This window comes from Balaenoptera musculus, chromosome X (genome assembly GCF_009873245.2).
Source record: "Balaenoptera musculus isolate JJ_BM4_2016_0621 chromosome X, mBalMus1.pri.v3, whole genome shotgun sequence".
Lineage (NCBI taxonomy): Eukaryota > Metazoa > Chordata > Mammalia > Artiodactyla > Balaenopteridae > Balaenoptera > Balaenoptera musculus.
Window position 1 is genome coordinate 126,761,377 of NC_045806.1, and position 19,519 is coordinate 126,780,895.

Here is a 19,519-nt window from a genome sequence, read left to right on the forward strand (position 1 = left end):
AGCGGGGGCCAGATCGCGTCGGGCGCGGGCAGGGGCGCAGTTGGGCAGCCCGGGCCCTTCACGTGGCGGAGGCCTCCCAGCCCGGGGCCGCGAGCCCGGAGGAATTTGCCTGGAAGTTTTCCACCGCTGCAGAGCCTTCTGGAGCTCGCTTTGGGCTCGGTGCGGGGAGCCCCGGCCTTGATTTCTCCAGCAGCTCCGCGGGGCGGGGCCGGGAAGGGGCGGGCGGGCCGAGGACACTGGCGGGAGAATGCGTGGAATGTGCCAGGCGCATCTACCTACCCCGGGAGAGGGCAGAGGAAGGGGGCCGGCCGAGGGGAGGGGCGAGGGGCGAGGCTCGGGCGCAGGAGAAAACCTGTTTGTTCTCCTGCGGGCGGAGGCCAGTCCGCGTCTCCTCGCCGCCCTGCGCGCTCCCCGCCGCGCCTCGCACCCCGCGTCCGCTGCCCGGCCCGGCCCGGCCTGGCCCGGCCGGCGCTGCCCACCTGAGGGAGCCCGCGCCCCGCGCCCGCCCGACCCTCCGCCCGCCCCGCGAGCCGGGCACCTGTGCCAGGTAGGGCTGTCGAGTCGCCGTTGGCGCGGACGGCAGAGTCAGCGGGGGGAACCCGGCCAGTGATGAGCCGGGTGACAGGGACAACTCGGGACCTCAGTTTCCCCATCCATAATCTTTACCCTCTCTAAGCATCCCTCCTGGGCTTCCGCCGGCTGAGGCAGGGTACTTAGTTTTCTGGTTTTCACTTTGAGCAAAGAGACTAAGGAGAGAGGCACCTAAGGCTGGCCTGGTCCCGGCGTCCTCACTCTTTCTGGAAGAGAGGGTTTGATTGTTAGTAAATGGCCTGGAGCCAGGGTGCTATCTCACATCAGCTAGTTCTCCCTGTGTCCATTTTATAGATGAGAACACTGAGACCCAGAATCCAGCTCACCCTGGAGCCCAGAGCAGGAGGCTCACTGGTTGCTTGTGGTGAGCATGTGCTGGGCACAGGGCAGTCCCTGAAGGGCCACTGGGAAGGTAGCTTCTCAGACAGAAGGCGCCGAATCAAGCGCCGCTGGGTGTTATCGACGGGATCTGCAGTGAGCAGGCTCTGTGGCTGGATTGTTTCATGGGGGCAGGGGAGCCAAGAGCCTCGTCCTCTTTGGAAAGGCAGAGTGATACCTCTGCCTTGGAAAGAGACTGAAAGCTCAGCTGCTCTGTCCACTCTGCTGCTTCTGAGCCGGGGGCGCCCAGGCAGCAGCTCCACGGTCCAAGGGGGTAAGACCCAGGGCTGCTGGGGTCTCAGATGAGGTCGGTGGTGGTTGTGCCTGGGGTTTGGGACATCTGAGGCACAATAGGAATTGTGTTCGCACTGGGCCATTTGCACTTAGTCTTGACATCGTGGAAGGCCGCATCTCAGGACCACTCAGCGAACCCTGAGAGAGAGAGCCCCTCACAACCCACCTAGCGGTGGTTCAGGCCTCTGGCACCTGGACCCAGTCGTGCCTGGGCCTCATGGCCTTTTGGACTTCTGATCGTGGTACCTGGCTGGGGACAGGGGGCAGGGCCCCATGTGCCAATAGGCCTGGACAGTGGGGAGGGGCTCTGGGTTCCCACTCCCTCCTCACCAGGTCACTTAGAGCTGTGGTGGAAGGTGGCGGAGGGTGGGGGAGAGTGTCCTACCTTCCCAGGGTCTCCACTGCCTCATCCAAAAAACCAGGGGCAGCTCAGAGGCCAGCTCAGAGGCCCTGCTCACCACTTAGAAGCAAGTGGCCGGGAGATGGATGCACAGACCAGGAGCCAGCTTGCAGGTTGGCCTTGGTACTTGGCCTGTTCACCTCATCACCCCTGGGCCACCCCAGGATGAGAAGGAGCAGATCCACCTCACCTGCCCTACCCCCACTTTCCATCAATTCCCAGCCCCAGCCCGTGTGCCTTCCTGGCCTGGCCTTCAGAAGCCGGGGCCAGGCTGGGGGCTCTGTACTCAGCTGTGGGGAGCTGATGAGAGGCACCCAGCACAGGGCCAGGCACACAGTAGGTGCTCTGGATCTGTTCATTTCCACCCTCTGGACACGCATAAGTCAGCGACAGAGGTGGCATCAGCACAAGGGGCTGTGGGCGTCTGGCGTAGGGGAGGATCAGAAAAAACTTCCTGGAGGAGGAGGACTTGGAAGCAGCAGGGGGCGCTCAGGAGCCGCCCTGTCAAGGCCCACGCGTTTTGTTTTGTTTTTTTTTTATAAATTTATTTATTTATTTATTTTTATTTTTGGCTGTGTTGGGTCTTCGTTTCTGTGCGAGGGCTTTCTCTAGTTGCGGCGAGCGGGGGCCACTCTTCATCGCGGTGCGCGGGCCTCTCACCATCGCGGCCTCTCTTGTTGCGGAGCACGGGCTCCAGACGCGCAGGCTCAGTAGTTGTGGCTCACGGGCCTAGTTGCTCCGCGGCATGTGGGATCTTCCCAGACCAGGGCTCGAACCCGTGTCCCCTGCATTGGCAGGCAGATTCTCAACCACTGCGTCACCAGGGAAGCCCCCCCGCCCGCGCATTCTTTGGGGCTGCTTGAGTCTAGCCTCCCCCTTGTTCCCGAAAGACCAAAGCCAGTTCTTCCTAAGCCCTCTGTGTTCCACCCAGAGCTAGGCAGCGGGGCCCTGGAGAGAAATCAGGTGCAAGCCTTGCCCCAAGGAGACAGGCCACTCAGTAAAGAAACTGTCCAACCTCCCTTCCTCGTCAACTCGAGTCCAGATTCCAGACGGAGTGCAGCGACCCCAGGAGCAGCCAATGCTTCACCTCAGCCTCCTTCAGCTTGCCTTGCGTTTCTGCTTAGCGCCCCTGTGGCCTTCTAAGACCAAGCAGAACAGAGACTCTGGGCCCCCAGCAGCGGGCCTGGGACCTGGCTACATAGACATTGGCACCTGGTCCCCAAACTGCCCTCAGTTGCATGTCCAAAAAAGTTTCAACTCTGGCCCAGTGCACTCTGGAAGCTGGAAGCCTGCCGTCTCGCATCCCCACTCAGCCTCCACGGCTGACTGATCCCTTTGGTCGGGATCTTGCTTCAAGCCACAGCTCATAAGGCGCCAGCTCATGCGTAACACCAGCTTGCTTTCTGCTTGCTGAGCAAGGCTGCCCCAACTGCCAGGCCCCCCTGGCATCGGACAGGACTGTGGCTGGGGGAGAGGAGAGCTGCTTTCCATGGCTCCAGAGTCCTGAGCAGCAACCCACATGGCGCCCCGGGTCTTTGGGCACCTAAGGTTGGGATCCATCAGGGATTCTGCATTCATTCCTGCTGCGCCCGCAGAGAACTGGCTGATGCCAGGACAAGAGCAGTCATGCAAGGACCCATGCGCCTGAGAGTGACACTCAGGAGAGGTTGGCATCATCGCTGCTGAGGGTTGTGAAGTGGCGATGGGAGATGGCTGGTCGTAGGGTATGAGATGGGACACAGAGGCGCCTTTACAGCCTAGCGGTAAGAACGCGGCTCGGAGGTCAGACTGGGTTAAGACACCAGCTCGGCCACAGTCTAGTTGTGCAAACCTGAGCGCATCACGAAAGCTCTGGAGGCCCCAGGTTGTCACCCGTATGCTGTCAGAGCTGTCCTCCTCCAGGAGCCGTGGTCGCCAGGGGTGAGGTTGAGGCCAGATTGGGAGGGTTGTGGCCTCCCCACCTGAGGAGAAACTGTTTGAAAATCCCTGGGTCATTTCTGGATGCCTACTAACACCTGATTTGATTTCTTTGACAATATTCAATGTTTTTGTTTTTAACTTTTATCTTGGATTAATCAAAAGCTCACAGAAAAGTGGTAAAAATGGTACCAAGAACTCCCTTATCTGCATCCCCCACGGTGAACATTTCTGATCGTTTTCTTCAGGAAGGGGGAAGTTGACGTGGGAGCACTTGTGTGACTGTCACCTTCCAGTGGTCATGGCAGGGTCAGGAGGTGGGCAGGGCTGGTGTCAGTTCATTTTTCCAAAGGGAAACTGAGGCACAGAGAGGCACTCAAAACTCATTTGAGGATTAGGAACAGAGCCAGGCCACCTTATCTCACAGCTACGCATGTCCGTATTTGGCGCTGGGGCCCAGGGCAGACTGAGGGCTGAGGAGGGCAGGGGTAGGGAAGCAGGAGGGGCAGGGCTGGGTGGAGAAGGGACTGGAAAATGAAACGACGAGAGGCCCTGTGGGTGTCATTCTCAAAGTCTAATGGGGGTGGGAGAGCAGGAATTCGCAACTTAAGCACACGTCCCGGGTGACCTGGATGCCAGAGGGACCCAGAGGCCACTCTCAGAAACACTGCCTAGGCTCACTTCCCATTTCAAGAGGGAGCCGGGAACTGGGGCTGCTGGTGGTGGCAGCCAAGGTGGCTGTGGGGCTCTGTGGCACACCCTGGGTCCAAGAGGAGGCCTGGCCTCCAGGGCCAACGGTGGGCAGGCCCCACGCTGCTGCTGGTTGTCTCTGGCAGTCCCTGGCCCCGGCCACGTCTGTGGGCACACCTCGGGTGCTCGGTCCAGTGGCCTTGATCTGGTCCCTGTGATCACTGGCTCAGCTCGCCACTTTCTGACGACTAGGTCAGTTTCCCACGGAGCTTGATGTGGCAGAGAGCAGGCCCGAGGATTCCCAGCAGCAGAACGGGTATCCCTGGTGTCAATGCTTACATCAGGCAGCGCCCGGTTTAAGACTGAAAAAAACAAAACAAAACAAAAAACCAGGACTTGCCTTATCACTTCTGCCCAGCGAGCTCCTACTCATTCTTTCATTCTTTCAGAAGGGCCCGAGCCACGGCACCTTCCTGGGAAACGCAGTGCTGCTCTAGGCTCCCGCCTGTCTGTCTGCCCAGCACCTAGCCTGGCTTCCACTTTGTCTAAAGGCTTATGGAATAAATGAATATGCAGCCTTGGGCAAACACTTTCTCCTCTCTGGGTCTCCATATTCTCATCCAAAAGTGAGGACAGCGATAAGAGGTGGGGGTGGAGCTCAGGGAACTCTGGGTGAGAAAGGAGGGGACGGGGAAGGGAGAGGGCAGCGTCACTCGCGAGCACCTGTGACTAGGACAGAAGGAATCAGCCTTGGCCAATGTCAGTCAGGGGCAAATGGAGGGGACTTCGCTGTCACTGGGCCTGCTCTGGCAAAGGCTGAATGGGTGGCAGTAGTGAGGGTGCAGGGGTATTCCTGGGGTGGGAAGAGTTGTTTGGGGTGGAAGTGGGCTCCAATGACCCCTGGGTCCCTTTCAACCCCCTTCACTGTCTGTGTGCAGATGTGGACAGCATCTCTGCCCCACTGGGATGAGCTTAAGACCACCTTGGTTCCGGGCTGCAGAGACAACTGGGATGTGTGGTGGGAGGGACAGAGCTGGCCCAGGCCCCACAATACGGCTCCCGGGCTTTGTCTGGGCCCCTTCTCCTGGCACAGCAGGGGAGGTCGCGGCCCTGGGAATAACTCATGTACGTGGCTCCGGCGAAGGGTCCTGTTTAGGGTGAGGCCCATGCATTGGCCCTGCTGTCTCCAGCATGTTGGCCCCGCCCAGCCCCCTGGCCTCCACAGAGACATCTCAGAGGGTCCTGCCAGAAACCCTTGCTGGACCTTGAGGCCAAGCCACCTCTGAAATGGCCCAGTTGCCCAAAGCAGTTGCTTGTATCTGGCCGGCTGAGAGCTAGCAAATGGGCACAGGAGTGATGTGTGGCTGGGTGGCTGTGGCTCCTTTTGTCCTCTTGGGGCTCAAGCTCCCCACCGCCTGGAGGGAGCCAACCAGCCTCAGATGTCTGCCTCCCAGGGCCCCTCTGGTGCTGACGCCGAGAAGTGTAGATTCTGGGGTGTTGGGGGTGGGATGAGGGGAGGTGAAATTCCAGACTTTCATGCAGAAGTCATTTACCTGTAAAGCACATTTACAAATACTCCCCCCAGTCAAGGCATTTTTTTTCCATATTACATTTTCCCTCTCTGCAACCCAAGTCTCCTCCAGCTCTTTTTTCCATGTGGTACGCCTCCTTCCTGCCACCCCTTGGCTTCCAGGCAGGAGGCCTGGGACTGGAGCATCGCGGGCCGGCAAGATGCTCCACTCTGTCGCTCGCACAGGCCAGAGAGGCCGGCCAGGGCTCCTGGGAGCTGTGTGCTGTGCAGCCAACTGAGGGGCTTGGACATGACCCAGCTGCTCAGCCATCGATCTGGAAGGCCTCTGAAGGGCCCCTTCCCCCTGGACTGCTGCTGAGAATCTCTGGATCCCAGGAACCCCTGGAGGAAAGCAACCCGTCTGCTGGCTGTCCTCTTGCCAGCTGCTGAGACTGGGAATCAGGATGTCCTCATTCATGAGACTTGGTCTCAGGAGACTGCCTCATAAAATGGGACGTTTGATCGTTCCAGCCCTTTTGGCCTGGGGAATCAGGTCAGCTGACCCAGTGCTGGCTTAAGTCAGTCTGGGTCCAAACTTTGACACTCGGCCAAGTGTGTGCCTTGAGAAAGGACTGGACGAGGACACCAAAACAGGGGTCCCCAGCCCCCTCATACATCCTGCCTGGGGCCTCAGCATCGTTCATCTGGGTCCAGGCCTTTCTTAGCCCAGCGCCACCTGGGCCCTCCCTACGATGCTAGGCCTCTGACCTCCGGGGATGTTGCCGAGGAAGGACAGGAGGCTGTGGCCCTGGTGACGAGCTGCAGTGAAGCCTGTGCCTTCCCTCTACGGCCAGGTGCAGGGGTCAGGGAGCGCTTTGAAACTGGGGCTCCCTCCTCAGCCAGAGGGGGCAAGTGACATGTCCAGTGACCTTTTCTGACAGAACAGGACTTGGACTCCGTGTCTCTTGCTCTTTCCTTTGCGCCTGAGTTGGAAGAAACGGCATGTGTGCCCCTCCTGTGAAGTGACAGATGATGGGCCTGGCGGGCTCATCTCTGAGCAAGCAGTGTCCCCACTGCCTTGTCAGCTTTTGTTTCTCCTGCCCCCTTCAGGCTCAAGGGGCTGCCAGGCCAACTGCGGAGGGAAGCTCTCTAAGGAAGGCACCTGCTGCCCGTTGGGTAGAGGCAGGGCTCTCCAGCAGGTGGGCTTTGACCACCTTGGTGTCACCCGTCCCCTGGTAATGCAGACTGCCCCAATTCTGGGACACCTCATTACCCTGAAGGACCTTGAGAGGGGCCTCTCACGGGCACTTACACACTAGGGAGGACCCTTATGTTGAAGCTTAAAGGCATTTGCTTGAAACACACCCAAAGAGGACCCAGGTGTCTATTCTGGGAGGTGGCCACCATCGGCGGGGCAAGTCTTCCGGTGGGTCGAGCTGTTGGACAGGTGAGGAGGGGCACGGCCTGGGAGGTCATGCACAGGTGTCCTCACTCCCTCCCTCCCACCCACTTCTCGCTGAGGGTGGCAGCCCCCAGGCTGAATTGGGCCAGGAGGGAGGCATGGAGGGACTCTGGCCAGGGGAGCAACGCAGGCTCTGGCAGCCTGGAGCCTCAGGCTATTTGTCATAAGAGGGCCAGAGGGGACAGGTGTGACGGCTGAGGTCCCCCTTGCAGGTTTTGTCTTTTCATGGTTTAGTCATGACACCCTCATCCAATGGTGGGGAGCCAAGGCCCTGTGGAAGGAAGGAGTCTCCTTCCTCCCAGGCCAGCTGTCTTCTCTGAGACCCCCCCGGCAGCATCCAGCTGAAGCATCAGAACTGGCTGGGTCCACCCGTCTCAGGAACAAGCTGCTGGGAAACAAGGGACTTTTCGCCACTTCACCTCTTCCCTCCCGCCCCAGATAGGAGTGCTGTGTCTCTCCTGAAGTGATGGGGGAGGCCATATTCGGGACCCTGCGGCTGTTAGCAGTCCCTGCCCCAGAGCCGCATAAAAATGCTCGCAGACACAGCTTTACTGAAACGTGGCCTAAAGTTGGCCCAGCAACCAGCCCCTGGGTGGCCCAAAGCCTCAACGACATCTTCCAGATGTCCTCGTCACATCGGTACTTGGTCACTGAGCTTGGCTGCATGCTTCCCCACTCTGACTCCTTAACCACACCTAATGAGTCTGCCCAGAGCTGAGCCGTGGGCTCTGGTGCCAAGAGACAGAATTGCGTCTGATCCCTGCCAGCCAGAGATGGGGTCCCGCAGAAGGTCGATACATGTGAGGAAACACAGCGGGCTTCCTGTGAACTCCCCGGGTGCAGAGTGTCACAGCTCACCTCTGGGGAAGAAGCCCTGCCCCTCGCTCTTCTGCCAGGGGCGCGCCCACGCCTGCCTGCTCACAGTGGCCGGCGCCCAGCATACACACATGCAGACAAGCCCCAACACCCGTGCCCTCTGGCTGCAGCTCCTGCGTGTGAAACGATGTTCTGTGCTCCTGGAAAGCACGGCTAAAGGTCTTTTGTTCCTCTTCCCTCCCAGTTTACCTAGGGGGTCCCTGCCGTCTCCTTTCACACAAGCCCTTGCCACAGGGATCCTGGGCAGGGACCTGGGGGCTGGGCTGCCTGTGGTCTCAGGCCCGGCCACCTCGCCCCGACCTTGGTGTCCTTCCCGTTGTCCGGAAGAAGCCAGCCCGTCCCAGCTGTGCCGGGAAAGGTGTGGGGACAGCAGCACCAGAGGGAGGGCCCCAGGGGAACTTGAGGGCGCCTCTGGGAGACGCCTCCTGGGCTGAAGCTCGAGGCCATTTGTCAAGTTGGTAGCTGCAAGGGGAGACACACAGAGGCCTGCTTGGGAAAGTGGATGTGCACGACGTGGGGAGTCAGGCAGGTGGGCGATTCTAGAAAACTTTCTGTGAGTTAGTTTTCTCATTTTGGAGGCACAGCACGTCCTTGCGGGGTGACAGGGTGAGCCCTCCTCGCTGTCTCTCTCTCCATCTCTGTCTCCTCACACATCAGCCAAGCATTTGCATCACTGTCTGCCAGCATCAGCTCTGTTGGCCTCTGATGCCACCAGGCTCGCTGTGGCCGGGACCACAGGCTCCGTGCATGCCCCTCATTGGCTCCTTGCTTCTGTCTATCCAATCAGGGCTGGAAGCCCTTTCCCTGGGACTTAGCACGGGAAGGGGTCCTGCCTAGTGGGGCTACATCTAGTGAGGATCCAGGGGTGTGCCATGAGGGATAGCTGGGGTAGAAGGTGGCACATAAGCCACCCGTTCCTTTGGTGGCCCAGGCCAGGCCCTTGGGCAGGGCAATGTGGGAATTCCTAAGGAGTCAGAAGACTTCTCCCTCTCAAGGTAGAAGTGGGGCCACAGTCCTGAAACGGTGCACAGAGTGGCTGCCCTGACTAGACCGGTGCTCACATGGGCCATTTGGGAGGTGAGGACACCCACCAGCATCCAGACACCAAGCCATGGCATGGGACAGAACTGGCACCAGATGCCAGCGAGTGGCACATGCTCTGACTTGGAGGCGTCCTGCCAAGAGGAGACCCGGCGAGTAGGTTCACAGGCCTGGTGGCTCAGCACCGCTTCACAGATGCAGCCTGTGAGGCCCCTTAGGGACGAGGAGCAGAGCTGTGAGCCTGGGGGGGGGCGGTGTTTGCTCTCAGGCTGGGTGGCCCTTCCTCATGGCAGGCCTCGTGGGCCAGGAGGGCCTAGGACGGTTTGGGAGAAGCCCAAGTGCCCAGACGAAGAGGAAGACTGGAAGGCCTGGGCAGGCGGGAGGCCTCCTGCCCCACTTTTGAAGGCAGCTGGAGATGGAACGTTCCAGTGATGTAGCGTCCATCTCGCCTCTTTCGCCACCTTCTGCGTGGGGTGAGTGGGGAGGTGCAGAACAGTTTCTCTCTTCCCATGTCTTCTTGAATTTTGCATCCTGCATCTCAGGTGCAAGCCCTGGGCATAAGAGACCTTGGCGTGTTGGACGTGGAGAGGGTAGAGTCTGGGGCTGCAGGGTGAGGGCTGCCCACCTGGAGAGGATGCTGGGGTCTGGAGCTCGGAGTTGGTAGTGAAGCTGAGAGTCCAGGCAGGCACCGTGTGCATGGCTGGCCTGAGTCCAAGAGTCTCCTCCCTGCAGCAGGTGTGAGCCAGCTGCTGGGGCCAAGTGCCTTGCTTTGCAGGAACCATACTGGTGCTGAGCTGCCTGGACCACAGGATTTTGCTCCAAGGAGCACTCCGTGACGTCATGTGTGGGGTCAGCAGGGCTACTGTGCAGCCACAGCTGGGGCTCAGATTCTAGCTGGGCCCACCACCCTCTGAAAGTGTTGGAAGTGTGGCCTGGGGCCAGTTGCCCAACCTCCCGGATCCCAGTTTGCTCACGGTGAAGCAGGACGATGGTATACTTACCGCTGGTGGGTTGCCCTGATGCCTGGACTGGATGCTGGCAGCCCACATCCCAAGGCCCCACGGATGGGCCGGGCCAAGGCTACAGTCAGCCAGGCTGGAGGGGGGTGGTGTGGCTCCTCGATGCCTGGTCAGTTCTCCCCAAGTGAGGGAGGGAGCAGAGAGCCTGCACGTGCAAAGTGCGTTCATTCTCTGCTACTGTGTCTCTTGTGTTTTTCAGCCTGCCCCCAAGGGTGCTTCTGCAAAATATTTTTGTATATGTCCTTTCAGTTGTTTCTTTTCCTGTGCATCTTTATGTAAATGTATTTTTAAGGAAATGGAAACGTCCTACACATCTGGTTTCAAAAGCTGCCTTTCATTTAATGATATATGGAAACCAATATACCTGAAGGCTCGTTAAATATCGCATATATCATTATCATTTGTAATGGGCGCATATTATTTGCTTGAACAGTAGATCATAATATGTTTAAATACAACTATTGGGAATTTAGATTATTGCCAAATTTGCACCATCATATTCTACACTGGGATGACACCCTCTTGTATACTGTGTTCTACTTATGCACTTGAATCCTTAGGAGAGGTTACTGTGAGGGGAACTGTTGGATCAATGGGCTTGCCCTCTCTAAAGCTTTCGACACACACGGAGACTTGTCCTCCAAAAAGATGCCCTGACTGACCTGCCCGCCAACAGTGTTTGAGAGCCGCCCAGGAAATGCCCTCCTGAGTGGTCCACCCCCCATCCTCCAAAGCTGCTCTTGTCTGCAGTGAGGGTTTTCTGATTGCCCACTGATTGGGCGGCTACTTTGCCCTGCTCTCTGAGAAGGGTCAGACGAGGGGAGTGGATGGTGGGTCTGAGAGGAGACCTGGCTCAAAGGAGTGGTGGCGCTATTGGGTAAGTCAGGAGCACGGCCCACGCCAGCCTCCAGCCCAGCGGCATAAGCAAAGGCGCAGGGATTGACTTGGCAGGGCCACCTTCCAGGGATGCTGAGGCATGGGGTCCGCTTGGAGCACACTGTTGACATTGAGGTGTGAAAAGTGGCTGGGTCAGGGGACTGGGGAGTTTGCCCCCAGCCTTGGAGACAGTAGGGGACCAGCAGAAGCTGAGTGAGAAGCACGGGTTGATGTGGGCCAGGAGGGATCAGGGGCCGATGAGTGCTGCCAGAAGGAGGCACAGATGGAAACCGGTGGACCAAGGAGGAGGGCAGAAGTCACTGCAGCCTGAACCATGGCTGTTGGGGGGAGGGAAGGCAGGCGGTGAAGTGGAGGGAGAAGCCAGCTGTCCAGCTGGGACATAGATTCAAGTGTCATGGTGCATCCGTCTGGCTGGGACTCACTACCTTAAAGTCTCCTTGTCCTAAAGCGCTGCCTTCTTCTTCAGTCCCATGAGAAGACTCTACTTCCTGACTCAGATTTCTTGTTCCATGAAAAAAGACATTTGACTTCTGAGATGAAGCATCAGTCCTGGTCTTTGTCTGGCGAGGCGGGACAAGAAGCTGTAAAGCCACCCCTTGCTGTGGGCTCTTGGGTGCGTCCCTGCCCCTTTGGCTTGGGAGTCCCCAGTGGCCCCTCTGCCTCTGTCATTCTGCATGTTCATGCATCTACCCTGATTTTGGAAGTAAGTGGTTTATTTGCTTCTGATCTGACAGAAAATTTCTAGGCAACGTGGCCAACAGGCTTGTTGAGGGGAAACTGATGAACCAAGGCCCAGAGGAGGCGAGGGACTCCCCCAAGGCCACACAGTCAGTCAGCAGCACCAGGAGACGGAGGGACCAAGATCTCAGGCGGCCCGGTGGGGCCATTCCGGGGGCTGCTGGGATGGGACAGTTGGGCAGTGTGGTCCGAGGATCACCTACGGGGTGAGCTCTGCTCAACAGAACTCTGACGTGGCATCCTTGGTGCAGGGCTAGGCACGCGGGGCTCCCATTCGCAGTGATGAGGTGCCGTTCCTGGCACTCAGAGGGCTCGGGCCTGCTGGGCTGCTCATTCGGTGCAGTTTATGGGAAATCCAGCTCTTGCTGACGTGGCAAATTGGGTTTCCTCTTGGCCCCCTGCCCTGCCCGTTTTAGTGTGCCCATGACCTCCATGAAAACATGCCCGGGACTTGCCAGCTGGCAGCATGGCCCGGCTGCTCAGGGCCTGGCCCTGGAGGGGCCCAGAGGGTGGCAGGCCCCTAAGAGGGAGGTCGCTGTGCCTTAGGACTGTGTGGGCAGAGCCAGGGCCCCTGCTTCCTGTCACGCCCCCTCGCTTGAGCCTCCAGCCCCTCTCCTGAGGCCCAAGGGGCCGGCGGTGGCGGGTCAGTGCTTTGACTAGACCCGTGCTGGGCCAGTCCCATCCTGGAGAGCCGGCTTCCTCACCCCAGCGCCTCCTGGAGCTGGAAGGTGTCGGGGACCATGACGGCCCACCCTTCACGGGCCACAGAAGGGCAGCACCTGGCTCAAGGGCAGAGAGGAGACCACAGGGGAGGGCAGGGCGAAAAGACAGAGAGAGGAAGAGAAAGCAGAGCACAGGACGCTCCCTGCTTTCCCAACATCACCTGGTGCCCGAGGGCCACTAGGAGTTGGCAGTGGGGCCCCAGGCTTTCCCCACCAGAGATGGACCCAACCCCCGAACCACATGGGGCTGACACCCTCGGGCCGTGCTTGTGCTGATTAAGGACCCCCGACGGTCCCCTCTCCCAACAAGGACAGGTTGACAGTCACTGCGATCTTTGCTGTGCTGGGTAGTGCTGGGCAGTTGCAAGAACATTGGTGCCTTCTGTCCTCACAGCAGTCCTGAAGGGTAGACTTCTTTTTCAACTCCCATTTTATAAATGAGGACACTGAGGAGGCTGGAGAGGTTAGATGACCCGTTCAAGGTCTGTCAGATGGCGACTAAGGAGTGAGAGAGATGGTCCCCCAAAGCGACCGTCCCCCAGCCTGTACCCTTCCTTCCCCCATCCCTCCTCCTGGGTCCACCAGTGTCGGCCACTGCTGCCACCCCTCCCCTACGCTCGCTGGGCGGGAGTCTGGCCATCAGAGGTCTCTCTCTAAGTGGGTTGGTGGTCATGTTTCCCAGCGGCGGCCTCTGCCCAGACTCCACCCAAAGGACAGTCGGCACAGTCTCAGTTTGCCAAGGACCGTACGGTGAGCCACGAGCCATTATAAATGCATGAAGTGACAAGCCGTGTGCTTGCCTTTGCCCCCAGGAGCCCTGTTGAATCCACCGAGAAGGGACGTTCAGAGCAAACACCATGAGTATCTCAGCTCTCGGAGGAAGCAGCAAAGGTGAGGCCCGGATGCCCTCTTGTCCTGGGCTTGGCACGCGGCTGCCTCCTTCCAGGCCTGCCCTGCGAGGCCACAGCGCTGCCTGGGCAGCAGAGTGACAGCAGTGTATTGGGAGGGCTGGAAAGGAGGCCTCGGGGCCCGGGGGCTGGGCTCCGCTTCTGACGCTGCCTGGCCTTGCCGCCACCAGGGAAGCCTCTCCCACCGGGCGAGGAGGAACGCAATAATGTCCTCAAGCAGATGAAGGTTCGGACCACGCTGAAGGGGGACAAGAGCTGGATCACCAAGCAGGATGAATCAGAGAGCCACACCCTGTAAGTCCAGGAGGCCAGGAGGGCCGGCAGCGAGAGGCCGGGCGTGGGGTGGCGCTCCACGGGCCGCACTCAGCCTAAGTCAGGGGGTGAGAAAGGCCCGGCTGCCAGGGCGTGCGTGGGCACACGTGCCTCTGCAGTGTGGACACAGGCCGGGGAAGGAGAAGGTGAGACGGGAACGGCAGGCCGAGTTCCTGGGGTACACGTAGTGCCCGCCCTCTTTTGTGTCCCCTCTTTCCTCAGTGAGCTGCCCTCAGGCCGGAGTCGTGCCATATCTTTTTCTTCAGCTGGGGAGGTCCCGAAGGCCAGGTAAGAAGTGGCGCCCAGATGGCTGGTGGGTGGGCCCTGTACTGCAGCCTTTGGCGGACACTGAGTCATTTGAACTCCACAGGAAGGATGGCTTTTCCACTTTGCTCCTTCTTGGGAAAAGGAGTGCAGGAGTCACTGGGTCCAGGTCCATGGCTCCAGCTGTCAACTGGGATCAAAACTGTCACTGAGCATAATAAAGTCTTAGCTCCAAAATGCTAAGTTTTGCCAGAGCATATGGGATTATAAAAGCAAATGCGTATTCTGCATAATACACATTATCAGGCACATTTTTTTTTGTACATAAATGTTCACAGCAGCTTTATTTGTAATACCCAAAAGCTGAAAAAAAAAAAAACCCCTCAAAACGTCCATCAACTTGTGAATGGATAAACATAACATTGTGGTATATTCATACTCAGCAATACAACAGAATTTCAATACATGAAGTCAATTAAAATATGAAACACCGTGGGTGGAAAACTGCAAAATGAAAGCAGTCAGAGACAAAAGCAACTTATACGATTCTATTCATATAAATTCTGGCTGGAAAAGGCAAAACTATGGTTCCAGAAAAATCTGTAATCACCTAAGTCTATGGATTAAAGGAGGACAGGTTTCAAAGATGCATGAGGAAACTTTTTTTTTTTAGAAATTATATTACATTTTATTATATTATATTAATTATCACACATTACATTACAGGATGCTATATTACATACATATCTCACTAGGGCAATTCATTCACCTGTAACATTCTTTTTTTTTTTTTTCACACACACACACACACACTGTATTTTATTTTTACAAGAGATAAATAGACTGACACCAAGCATTGTACATGGATGACCACAACAAAAGCAACAATGATTGCAATTACCAAACACGAAACACACTCATACTATGTCATAATATTGACATTCAGTCCAGTAATCCTCCACTGTAACAGCTCCTTTACTTTGCAGTGAAAATTGATTTGTATATTCTTTGCCTCTGAGTCCTTGTAGGATTTTTTCTTTTTTTTTAATTCAAACAGAAAGTCACAAAAATTATACTCATCCTCATCAGTTCACTCAGTCCCATGTAATTAATTATTTTTTCATCTTGATCTTTTGTTAGCACTTTTATGAGCTCATCAGTTTTTCATTAGAGTTCTGAAAATGCTTATTCATTCAGTTCAGCAGTACAGTCAGTTACCAGAAACCTGTACTTGTCAGAGTCTTTTCCATGAATTTCCTGAAGATGAAACCCTTTTATAGGAACATATTTGCAAAAGCATCAGAGTACACCCAGAACTGTCTGTAAATGACAAAAGACTTAAAAATGACCACGGTTAAAGATTTGATGAAAGTTCATAATAATGCAGTTGACAAGAAAATTAGTTATTTCTGAGATATACATTCTAAAGTAATAACTAGGATTATGACTTATAACATTATACCAGAACATATAAGATTTATCAGGCACATTTTTAAAAAGGCAATACTCACAGGTCTGGACAACTTCGGTTTTATGCAAATTCTGCAAGCTCTAAGACGTGCTTACTTGTCACTTTTTTGTTGTATCAGGACAGCGTCCCAAGTGCCAGGGGAGACTCACACACTTGCTCCAACTGTCTCCCAAGTTCAAGATGACATATTTTGACAGCTGGCCGAAGGGAACCAGCTCTTCTCTCTATTTCAAGGACTTTTGCATAATGGCGTCCAGGGAGGCTCTGAAGGGTGGGCACATCCTGCCCTTATGGGGAGGAACTACTCCTGAGAAGTACGGGGTTTAGGGTTAGGGGGACCACTAAATTCAGGCTTGATCCTTGCTTCAAAGAGCCAGCAGTTGGCAGTTGAGTGCAGGGCCAGTGCCTTCCTGGGGTGGTGGTACAGGCAGTGGCAGCAGCTGGAAGGCAGGGGTCCAAGTTCACTGCTAGCCACAGGGGCTCCCTCCGGTAACTATGCCCTTGCCCGTAATCTCTCAATGGCTCAGCCCCTGTTACCTGCCAGGTCCTGTGTTGGGCACAGAGGACACAACCCTCTCCTCGGGGAACTGACATCCTAGTCGGGAACGCGGGCACGTCCTGAGTAGAGAGATGACCGTAAAGGAGAGAATTGCCGATTGTGATAAAGGCAGTTGGCCAGAGCCCGAGCACAGTTCAAAGATAATCTATTCGTTGGGGAGTATGTTTACTTTGGGGGTGCAGTTCTCAGCCTGGGCTTTGGTTTGGGAGTATATTTGGAAAACACGTGGGATAAGTGACCTTTCTTTCTCGGGTTCCACTCCAAGTGTTCCTGTAACTTGGTCACCTCCAGGAGGCGATGCCCTGTTAAGGACAGGTTCCATGGGGATGGAGAACACTGGGGCTCTGCACTGCCCCTCCCAGCTGCCTGTGAGGGGTCCCTTTAAGACCCTCTCACGCTGCTCCAGCCCCAAGCTCCTCTATTCCTGGACAGAAGAGCCATCTGCCGAGTCTTTGTCTCCTGCCTCTGATCCCAGAACTCACAGCCCTGCTTCCCCAGCACTCCCAGCTCTTGCCTGCCCACAGCCCTCACCCGAGTCCTCTGAGCCCCCTCCCAGGCGGAAGGTGCCCAGCACATGGAGTCTAATGTTTTCCAGGCACTGACCAAGCCCTGGCCGTGCCCTCCAGTCCCAAACTTGCATCAAGACTTGTGATGTGGGCATCGCACGGGCTGGGGGAGGGAGGCTCAAGCAGAGCGGGAAGGAAAGGGCAGCTGGCTCCTGCCTGGGCTCTGCCCCTTGGGCCCTCGTGAGTCTTCCTGGAGGGGGCTGGGCAGAGTAGGGGGTCAGATCAGGTTAGGGGCTCTGCCTGACATCGCTTCAGCCCCAGACCTCTGAGCACAGAGCCTCCAGCCTGAGCTGGGTCAGCTCTGAGAGTGGAGGTGAGGAGGGCTGTCAGAACAGGGAGAAACCGGACTTTGGAGGGGACACCTCTGTATAAATGCCCAGCCGTGGAACATGCCTTCCTGGGCACCTGCTGTGGGCCAGGGCCCAGAAGAATCGGCCTGGGGTACCTTTCTCGGGGAGCATGAGGGAGACAGGCAGAGCAGGACAGGCATCCCGGCTAGGGGTGCAGGCGTGGCTGGATTTCTTGGGAAGCACCTGGCCACTGTTGCTCCGCTTGTTCTGCCTGCGCTGGGACACCCAGCAGCCAACCCGCTCTGCCGTCATTGGGCAGCCTGGCTTCACATCATACCTTCTTCTCCCTTGGCAGGCCCCCGAGCACGAGGGCTCCCACTGGCTATATCATCCGGTAGGTGACCACAGGACCCTGCCCACCTCCCCATGCCCGCCCGCACCGCCCCCAGCTTCTCCCAGGGGGGCTCACGGCACTGCTTCTCCCGGGCTCTCTTTTAGGGGTGTGTTCACCAAGCCTGTAGACAGCTCGTCTCAGCCCCAGCAGCACTTCTCCAAGGCCAATGGAGCTCCAAAAAGGTGTGTTCGCAGGGTGCTGGCCAGTTGGCCCGTGGGAGGTGTGAGGGCCCAGGCCACGCTCAGGCCAGAGAGAGTCCTCTGCCTGTCACTGAGGGGGTGGTGGGTGGCAGGTCTCTTCCTGTGTAAGGCAAGGCCCTGGACCACTACCAGTGCCCTTGTCCTTGGGCCAGTCCTGACTGGCCCTGGTCACTGAGACAGAGGCACTGGGAGGAGGCTGGGCGGGAGCCCTGACTTGCTGATCAACTGCACTGAGCTGTGTGCTTTAGGCCACCTTCTTCCCAACAGGCTGCGCTGGCACCAGGCTGAACCTGGGCTTCATCAGAAAAGCAGGACCAAGGTGGCTGAGTCTGTCTGTGGCAAGAGGGCTGCCCTGCGCAGATGTTCTGGGTATCTGGCAGGGCTGAGAGCAGAGAGGAAAGGGCACCAGCACCCCTTTGTCCACCTGCCCGCTGGGCCACGTAGGCAAATCTGGAAGCAAGAGGGGCCCTGCAGGTAGACTCACAGAAATTCCTTGCCTCTGCAGCGCTGCCGGTCTGGGGAAAGCAGCTCCTGCTGGGCCTCCCCGCCCCTCCTCCTCTGGCTACAGGATGACCACAGAGGATTACAAGAAGCTGTGAGTATGCAATCACAGACGCAACTTGGTTCCCTCCTCCAAGGACGAGGCCAAACACTGGGCCCGCTGAGGGTGCTAGTCCTGTCGCCCTGACATCACTGCCAGTTGCCACTGTGGCCTGGAACCCACCAGAGGTTGACAAGCTCCAGAAAATTGGACAGTGTGCACATCGTACTTCCGATCTGAAGCAAAGCAGGGGCCGTAGGAAGCTTGTAGAAGGAGCTAGTGGGTCTGGAGAAAGTGTCATGGGTCATGGCCCTAGCTGTTTCCCGGGCTGGGCCGAGCTGGGCTGGCACCTGGTGAGCCCAAGCATGCTGCTGGCCCTGGCAGCCTATCACCTATGGGCACTTTGTGCCTAACTCTGGCCTGCTTCTTGGATATCAATCTTTGGGACTCCCTCTGGAGCTCCCCTTGTGGCCCCTGTGCAAGCCCCTCTCCTGTGTGCCCAGGCCCTGCGAATGCAGGGCCCCACATCTTTATATTGTTTGTCCCTTGTCACCATCATCCAGTGACACAGAGCAGCTAGGAAATCTTTCTGGAGAAGGGGTGAGGCTTGAACTGGGTCCTGGGGTACAGTAAGGGTTGGAACCGGGACAGATAGCAGCCTGTGACAGGGAGCAGGGGCAGACGTAGAGGGAGGAGGGCCCATGACTGCCAACTTCTTCAACCCCCCCCTCCCCAGGGCACCCTACAACGTCAGGCGCAGCTCAGCGTCAGGGGCTGCTGAAGAGGAGGAGGTGCCCTTCTCTTCTGATGAGCAGAAACGGAGGTAACGGTGCCTGCTGGGCGTCCCATGGCCAGGGCGGGGCCCACGTCTCTGGTGAGACAGGAATTGTGCACAGCGCGTGGAGCATCAGTGCTGGTCTGTTGGCTGGAGGGTCGCTGCCAGCACGGGTGGCACTCCTGGAATCCCAGAACTACCCGCTCAGTGCTGGGCCAGCCCAGGGGACCCTCTTATGAACCTTCTAAGAGGGCAGAACCTAGGTAATGAGGAATTTCTATAGTTTGTTAAAAAGGTTCCTGAGCAAGTTGGACCAAAATAGGCAGTGCATGGTGCCCTGGGAGAAGCCTCCTGTGTGTGCCTGGGGGCAGGGCCGGGCTCCAGAGGTGCCCATGCCCCTTGTCCCAAAGTGAGGGTTGGATGCTTGGGCAGCAGCTAGGCCCCGAGCTCAGCCTGCCCTCACTCCCAACATCTGCTGGCCCCTCCGTGACTTAGGAAACACACCAAAGCCCCCCACGCTGAAGGCCCAGCAGACAGGCAGTCCTAAGGGCAGAGTCAACAGTAGCAGGGGTCCCCAGGCCTCGGAGGTACCGGGGAAGGGCCGAGAGCTCCAGAGCCAGGCTGCCGGGCGTTGACTGCCCGCTCTGCCGCCCTCTAGGTGTGGGGTCTCGGGCAGCTCCCTAAAGCTCCCCCTGCCTCCCGAG

The 19,519-nt window shown here is 57.5% G+C and overlaps 1 protein-coding gene across 5 annotated transcripts in view; it reads left to right on the forward strand.

The window, feature by feature from the left end:
• Positions 1-399: 399 nt before the first annotated feature.
• Positions 400-19,519, forward strand: part of ZNF185 (zinc finger protein 185 with LIM domain) — a 58,213-nt gene continuing 39,093 nt past the window's right edge. For all 5 annotated transcript variants that reach the window (XM_036839993.1, XM_036839996.1, XM_036839997.1 and 2 more), the window contains exons 1-8: positions 400-547; positions 13,348-13,426; positions 13,614-13,737; positions 13,978-14,043; positions 17,261-17,299; positions 17,404-17,481; positions 18,005-18,094; positions 18,777-18,863. In XM_036839993.1, the coding sequence (XP_036695888.1) occupies positions 13,393-13,426; positions 13,614-13,737; positions 13,978-14,043; positions 17,261-17,299; positions 17,404-17,481; positions 18,005-18,094; positions 18,777-18,863 (518 nt within the window). In that variant the 5' untranslated portion in view covers positions 400-547; positions 13,348-13,392. The remainder of the gene's footprint in view (positions 548-13,347; positions 13,427-13,613; positions 13,738-13,977; positions 14,044-17,260; positions 17,300-17,403; positions 17,482-18,004; positions 18,095-18,776; positions 18,864-19,519) is intronic.